The sequence below is a fragment of the Lucilia cuprina genome, chromosome 6, assembly GCF_022045245.1.
Source record: "Lucilia cuprina isolate Lc7/37 chromosome 6, ASM2204524v1, whole genome shotgun sequence".
Taxonomy (NCBI): Eukaryota; Metazoa; Arthropoda; class Insecta; order Diptera; family Calliphoridae; genus Lucilia; species Lucilia cuprina.
In genome coordinates, this window is record NC_060954.1 from 61097435 (window position 1) to 61104751 (window position 7317).

General features: G+C 32.6%; 3 protein-coding genes and 1 long non-coding RNA gene across 5 annotated transcripts; 2 read left to right on the forward strand and 2 right to left on the reverse strand.

Moving 5' to 3' along the window:
- The first annotated feature begins 134 nt into the window (after positions 1–134).
- Positions 135–2779, forward strand: LOC111678041. Of its 2 annotated transcripts, none has more exons than XM_023439274.2 (5): positions 135–377; positions 1366–2081; positions 2149–2347; positions 2415–2507; positions 2575–2779. In XM_023439274.2, exons 1-5 carry the CDS (start codon positions 203–205, stop codon positions 2637–2639), a joined length of 1248 nt encoding a protein of 415 aa, XP_023295042.2. In that variant the 5' UTR covers positions 135–202; the 3' UTR covers positions 2640–2779. The 2 variants fall into 2 exon arrangements, with proteins under 2 accessions (XP_023295042.2, XP_046809809.1); XM_046953853.1 differs by lacking the exon at positions 135–377 and adding an exon at positions 452–472.
- Positions 2632–4330, reverse strand: LOC124420561. Its single transcript, XR_006941270.1, has 2 exons — positions 4157–4330; positions 2632–3919 (listed from the first exon to the last, which is right to left on the reverse strand). It is a non-coding gene; the product is annotated as an uncharacterized LOC124420561 (long non-coding RNA).
- A 389-nt stretch (positions 4331–4719) lies between these two features.
- LOC111678014 (m-AAA protease-interacting protein 1, mitochondrial) lies at positions 4720–6047 on the forward strand. The gene is made up of 2 exons (XM_023439244.2): positions 4720–5335; positions 5485–6047. The coding sequence occupies exons 1-2, from the start codon at positions 4820–4822 to the stop codon at positions 5929–5931; spliced, it is 963 nt and encodes a 320-aa protein (XP_023295012.2). The 5' UTR covers positions 4720–4819; the 3' UTR covers positions 5932–6047.
- LOC111678040 (60S ribosomal protein L19) lies at positions 6048–7317 on the reverse strand. The gene is made up of 3 exons (XM_023439273.2): positions 7229–7317; positions 6993–7099; positions 6048–6655 (listed from the first exon to the last, which is right to left on the reverse strand). The coding sequence occupies exons 1-3, from the start codon at positions 7231–7233 to the stop codon at positions 6153–6155; spliced, it is 615 nt and encodes a 204-aa protein (XP_023295041.1). The 5' UTR covers positions 7234–7317; the 3' UTR covers positions 6048–6152.

Genomic DNA, 7317 nt, shown 5'->3' on the forward strand with positions numbered 1-7317 from the left:
TAAATGCATAAAGTTAGGGCATTTTCCTATTATTTTGCTAACAAAATTATATATATTTTTTTTGTTTTTTAATTTGGAGATTTTCCTAACGAAATGGTGTAATCATTCAAATACATTCCTATACTTAACAAATATCTATGAGACAACTTAGCACAGTCTTGGTCGGTTAGTCTTAAAAGAAATTTTCAGCTGTTCGAACATAATGGAATTGCAAGCAAATTTAGAAAATGTTTTACAAAAAGTAAATAATTTTATAAATATTGACGCTAAACGGCAAATTTACGCAGCGCATTTTGACAATTTAAAAAATACAATTTTTAATGAGTTGCGAAAGAATGAAGTATTGGCATACTTGTTCAACGGTTTCCAGTTGGCAGGTAAGATCTTAGAGACACGTATACATACAATATTGTGAAATGCGAGTATATGTAATTGCAGTTAATAAAATAAGATTCTTTTAAATAAAAACCATGTAAGTTCAAAATTACCTGAAATTAATATAAAAAAATATTTTTTTTAATTGGACCCGCAGTCAGGGGATGACCCCTACTTATGCGAAGCATTGTGCTGGAACAAGGAAAATAAGTTGTGTGAAAGGCGGACAGAGAGAATAGTGTTTGTGGACATTTTATTTAAAGCTTCTTATAACAAAAATGGCAGGGAATAACTCTGCAGGAAGTTTATTCTACATACGATCAGTGCGGCTGAAGAATGAATTTTTGCTGTAGTGTGTTGTGCGGTCCACTGGCCATTCTACCACACATGGGTGTGTTCTTAAAGAATGACGTGTGTTACTCCAGAAAATATGCTGTTATCGGGAACAAGTTGCCTAATTTCTAAGGAACACATTCCATTGTATATTATCGATAGAACAGTATAGAGTTGGATACCCTACTGTCACCGATAAATACTTACGCCCTCTTCTGTATGCGGTCGTGTAGCTCCATATATGAGAGTTGTATTCCATTTTTGTTTGGTCCATTTTATTATCGCATATTGTGAGCATGTATTAATCACAATATAATATCATTCCCAGGCAGCCGTTTCTACGTACCGGAACGACCAAAATTATTTGGCCAAGGGCTGTCTACGCCAGCAGCAACAATACAATAAATTGAACAATTTGTAATTCGAGTGAAATAGGCATTTGGTAACATTTATGTTTGTTTTTTTTTTTGTGGAAATTGGATCTGATCTTAAGAAAAAGAGCACAAAAAATAACTTAAGTACTTCATTCATATTCCCATAGATTTATTTGTTCTTTTGTCAGCGAATATAAAGTTCATTTTGCCAATTGTTTTACTGATAAAACACTAGAAAAAAAGCATAGGTAATTTTAAATTTTATTTTTCATTCTATTTACAGGCAGTTATGGCGACAATGTTAAAGTCACTGTACCCAATGAATATGATATGGTATTTAACATCAAGTTCCCAGAACAACCATTGATTATTGTTACGGCAGATCATGAGTTACCTGGTAATGTTTTTCTAGACTTTACCCGAGTAATACACAAAATTGCAAAGGAAAAGCAACATGAGAAAATTTTACAACACCTTAAGCAGTGGCTTGACGATGAAAATTATCTTAAAGTTGAAAAGTTTCAATGGTTTCTTCGAAGTTGCTTTATTGACGTTTTAACCAAAATGAATTTCAAGATAACTTTTAAAGGAAGGACATCTTCATTACGTTATAGTCGTGAAGGTCCCGCTCATACTATTAAAGTTACGGAATCATTGAATTTTGAGTATTCGGTAGATTTTGTTCCTGGTATATTGTTAAACGCTAATCAATGTGTTACTTCAAATATTGTCGGCCAATGGGAAGCTATACCTAAGCCTACACCAACTAATAATCACCTGTACAAATCATTTAGAGCATCGTTTTATCGACAAGAACAAAACATAATAAAAAACCAACAACAATTGAAAAATGTTTATCGCATGATGAAAAAATTTAGAGATTCCAAAACTAATATGTTGAAAATGAAAAGTTACTTTATCAAAACGCTCTTCCTATGGAAGTCGAGCAGAGAAAATGTGAGCTATTGGTCCAAACCATTAACGGAAATAATAATTGATGTAATTATCTATCTATAACGTTTATATAGGTACAAACCTATAGTATTTATGTTTCGCTTCCCTGTAGATGTTTAAAGACATGGAAAAGAGCTTGCGTGAGGAAAAATTACCCTTTTATTGGGATAGAAAGTTGAATTTATATGATAATTATCAACCCAGACTAATGCGTGAAATGTTAAATTGTGTTGAAAGCGCCCGAGAGACATTAGAAAAGGCAGCCAAGGAATTAACTCTTCCTCTACAGAAAAGAGTTTTCTGTATTTTTTGTAAGTTAAAAATTTACAAATAGTTTTCTAAGGCTTTCAGTATTTCATAAGATTTCTTTTATTGTAGTGGACAAAAAAGAACAATCATTGTTAGAGGCTCAAAATAATAATGGACATTTGACAAGCGAAAATTGCAATGCTACAAATATGCAAATAAAATGTAAACTTTAAAATACTTTTAATACGGTTCTTCATTTAACAAATAAAAATCTTATATTTCATTTTAGTAAATCAAACGCCAGCTTCAGTTGAGCCAAAACTAGAAGACAAGTCAAAATGTATTATTTTATAAACTATTATTCCACGATATATGTAGGTACCTACCTACAATACAAAAAATATTTTTATAATACAATTTATTTTATACATAATTATAGATTTTTTAAATTTTAGACAAAACTATTTTTAAAAACATGTTTTATAACTATGATTTTTATTTAATACAAATTTCTGTTTCTTATTTTTAAATAGGATTATACATATATTTTTTTTAATAATAAAAAACTACTTTTAAATAGAAGACAAAAACAAAAAAGTGTTTACTACATCTACTTCTATGATAAAAAGAGGACATACATTTTAAAGATGACAGCCAGTTAAAATAGATAAGTTTCCTCTAAAAAAAGAAGACATGTGGTCAGCTTACCTTACAACAATCCTGCAAACAAAGCAACTGTAATAGGCGTTAAAACATGCATACAATGTATATGTTTTAGGATACATCCCATCAACAAGTGCGGCTTTAAAGGCATACCTAAGATGATATTTGCTATTTATTAAATTTGTGGTGATCTCATAGAACTAATCAATTGCATCAAAGCATATTGTAGACTTGTTCGGAATAGACCATTCGAAATGACATTCATTCCAATCCAAATACATTTCCTCATTTGTTCTAAAGTTATTTTGCCATTCATGATGATACAGTCGCAAGTACATCAACTGATCAGAAGGAATATCTTCAGATAAACGTTTTTCTTTTATAAATGGTTCATATAGTGTGACAACTCTAAGGGATCTTAAATCGACATAAAGCCCACAATGATTCAAGTATCAAGGATCCAAGTATTGCTATTAGTATCGGATTCAAGCATTGCGTTATTATAACACAAATATTTTGCCCAAATATCATCTATATAAGACGACAGAGCAGCAAGGTTATATCCTCTAGGTTCGCAAAGACATTCTCAATTTGTGTAAAAGACGGATTAACAATTGTTTTTTGTAAATAGTCAACCACCATAGTGTTTGGAGACAACAAGAGCTTCACTGAAAGGCACGCCAGACAGACATCAGACGCTATGGGTGTATGGTAGTGATTCTGCTGAGAATAATGGTATAATAACAAGTATGTATCATTGAGATAACCCCTGGATATGGCAATCAACATAGCAAGGTTATATCCTCTAGGTTCGCGAAGACATTCTCTACATTGCGATTAATTTTCGTAAAAGACGGATTAACAATTGTTTTTTGTAAATAGTCAGCCACCATAGTGTTTAGAGACAACAAGAGCTTCACTGAAAGGCACGCCAAACAGACATCAGACGCTATGGGTGTATGGTAGTGATTCTGCTGAGATCAATGGTATAATAACAAGTATGTATCATTGAGATAACCCCTGGATATAGCAATCAACGTCCGTTCATTGCCTTTAGGCGATAACATACCATGTCAACATCGAACACCACCCCCTAGGTGACTAGTTATTTCAACGTTGGCATGTCCTTCTAGAGGGGACAATCTCTTGTCATTCCTCTAGGAGATCAAAAGAAAGAGGTTCTTTAATTATTTAACATCATTACTTACGTTTTTTAATCCTCTAATTCTCACAAACAGGCCACAACAATCAATATTGTAAAAATATGTAAAATGACAGAAGATCAAATAAAGAAGAATTTGTAAAAATGACGCGAAACAGAATAACAAAACAATAAAAAAATTATATTTCTCTTTCTCTCTCACGCAAAATCAAAAGTTTTTCCAAAAAAAAGTTTCCTGGTGTAGACGAGTACTAAAATTCAAAAATATTAAGTGTTAAGTTTAAAGTTAGACCGCTTTGGTCTAGATTTAAAGAAAGATTTCGAGTGAAATTAACCATACATTGTAAACAGGGTATAAGTAGTATTAAAATAATGTTTAAGCTTTCATCTGCCTAATATTCACTATCAAACATATTGTAGTCATTTAAACGCGTTTATAGAAACTATTTTTATTAACGAATTCACTAATGTTTCAAATCGTATCGACATGTAAAACTTATGATATATCACTTCCAAAATAACAAACACACCGCGTTATGTGAGTACTGACATTAGGGTTAACATACAAGAAAAATACAACACTGCGGAGCAAATGACACTTGCAAAATAATGTTATGACAGTTTTGCTTTTTTTCAACTTATTTTCATATAATCAATTTTTTTTTCGAAAATTTTCACATATTTTCCGATTTTCCAAATAATTTGCGTAATGAATATACCCATAAGAAACTTAAGAATAATACATGGTGTTTACAGAAGTAATTTAACCCTGCAACAGTGTGCTGCTGTAAATGGACTAAGGAGTTTAAGCAGTTGCCAGCAGCAGGAAAAGAAAATAAACAATTTGCAGGTGAACAATAAAAACAATAATGCCAGTAGTAGAATCGCATACACTACAAATTTCTTGGGAAGATTGTGGAATTTAGAAAAAACTTGTTCTCAAGCAAGAGGTTATGCAAATTTCTCACCAAAACCGGCGGAAAGTGAAGATAATTTAAAGAAAAGGACAAACAATGAAAAAGATGAAGATAAGGATAATAAGCAAATGCCGGATCATGGACATGGTCGTACGTTACCACGTCTCATGAATTTTCCCGAAACAATGTGGCCCTCAATGCTAAATTCAATTAAAAATTGGATAATGGTTCAATTTATAATACGTCCGTACATGGATCGTGAATTTAATATAAGAGACTTCTGTCAAGGAGCTAAAAAGGCTATGCAGGTAAGAGTAACGTACATTTTTAGCCAAAATAAATCTGAAAGTAAGCATTTGATTCTATGATAACTTTTATATATTACACGTAGAATGAAATTACTTTTTAATTTTTATTCGCTTTAAACATTTCATTTTTTTTGACATTTTCAATCTAGGTAGTTTCCAGCAAACTGATGAATGGTGATTTTGCAACACTTAATAATCTTGTAACTTCTGAAGCTTTGTCAGAGCTTAAGCCAGTCATACAAAAATTGTCTGTCTCTCAAAGACGACAGTTAGAGGTAAAGGAGTCGGATATTTATCTTACATTTCCCTATCAGGTGGGCATAATATTTGACGAGACAAATGAGAAAGTACAAAAGAGATGGGTTGAAATCACTATGGTCTTTCATGTACTCAGAGGTCTACAGGAGATGCGTGAATCTGGCGAAGATATTCCCTGGAATATGGGCACTCTACCGGAATACCAAGACAAAGTGTTCGTTTGCAATTATCGCTTTATTAAAGAGTTCACGAATGGCCAGGAATCTGATTGGACCATTAACATTGTTAATCACTTTAAGCCCATCGACTTGATCAACGAGCTCAAAAGAGAAGAGTAGTAATTGAGGATTCCTTCGTACACTTTTCGAAAATCGTTTCTTTTTTTTTTGTTTCATACGAATAAAGATTCTTTTTTGTTACCATTTATAAATAATAAATTTTTAACGAATTATAATTGAGTTTAGTTTTTTAACATTTACTTTTAGTTTTTATTATAAAAACGGTTTTATTTTTTCTATAAACAACTTTAGTTGTTTGAAAAACTACACTCTAAAAAAATCTATTTCTTGCCAGTGGTGGCAGCTTGGGCAGCAATTTCATCTTCCTTAGCGTGCATGTTGATGAGTTCTTGCTTCTTATTGGCAATACGCTCTTCACGGCGCTTACGGGCTTCGCGTACCTTTTGTCTTCTGGCCTCAGCTTGGTCAGCCAACATTTTGCTACGTTGTTTCTCGGCCTTCTTCTTGTGGATGTATTCCATGAGGACACGCTTGTTCTTGAAAACATTACCTTTGCACTTCATGTACAAATCGTGGTACAAGTGACGATCGATTTTCTTGCTGTCACGGTACTTCTTCAACAAACGACGGAGTACACGTTGACGTTGCATCCACAAGAATTTGGTTGGCATACGGGCATTGGCAGTACCCTTGCGTTTACCAAAGCCGCAGTGACGGCCCTTGCGACGAGCTTCAGTGTTCTTACGGACACGGTAGCGGGAGTGTACGACCACGGGTTTTTTGATGATCAAACCATCCTTAATCAATTTGCGGATGTTTTGGCCTAAAAATACAAAGTATGATTAGCATATACACATTTTAATAGTTTTCATCAAAAAAACAAATTGGTGGTTTTAACATAGTTCAATTTTATTTTTACAATTGAACAAATATTTAACTTTTTTCTAACCTCAATGTTCTTAGAACTGCATATAAATATATTTTTTTAAATTATTTGGCAAATATGACAAATGTCATTTTTAACTTTGTTTTGATTCCAAACACGTTGCACGGTAAACTTCACGAACAATTTAAAACACCTCGTGTTAGAATTCGATAAAACCACCATTATTTTTGTTAACAAATTTCTTGTTTTGTTATTTTTTTCACTTTATACTTACGGGAGTTGGTATTGGCGATTTCGTTAATTTCATTGGGATCCAACCAAACCTTCTTTTTGCCGCATCTCATAACAGAGGCTGCCAGCCTCTTTTGAAGTTTCAAGGAACTGTAAAAAACACCATTTTTTATTATTAATTCATTGTTTTCATATAAAGCACTATTTGTTTATGTTTAGTTCGATATTTTTACACAAATTTTCAATGTTTTTTTCAGTTTTTATTCACAAAATTCGTACCTCATGGTGTCGACTTGTAATCGTCGCTTTTCAGAAAGACAGGAAAAATTGCTAAACGGAAATAGCAGCCATTTTCGAAAAATTGTTTC

Coding starts and splice junctions, on each gene's coding strand:
- LOC111678041 (XM_023439274.2), top strand. CDS start 203: ATGGAATTGCAAGCAAATTTAGAAAATGTTTTACAAAAAGTAAATAAT. Junction 2,348..2,414: donor AAGAGTTTTCTGTATTTTTT/GTAAGTTAAAAA, acceptor CTTTTATTGTAG/TGGACAAAAAAGAACAATCA. Junction 2,508..2,574: donor TACAAATATGCAAATAAAAT/GTAAACTTTAAA, acceptor ATTTCATTTTAG/TAAATCAAACGCCAGCTTCA.
- LOC111678014 (XM_023439244.2), top strand. CDS start 4,820: ATGAATATACCCATAAGAAACTTAAGAATAATACATGGTGTTTACAGA. Junction 5,336..5,484: donor GAGCTAAAAAGGCTATGCAG/GTAAGAGTAACG, acceptor TTTTCAATCTAG/GTAGTTTCCAGCAAACTGAT.
- LOC111678040 (XM_023439273.2), bottom strand. Junction 6,656..6,992: donor AATCGCCAATACCAACTCCC/GTAAGTATAAAG, acceptor TTGTATTTTTAG/GCCAAAACATCCGCAAATTG.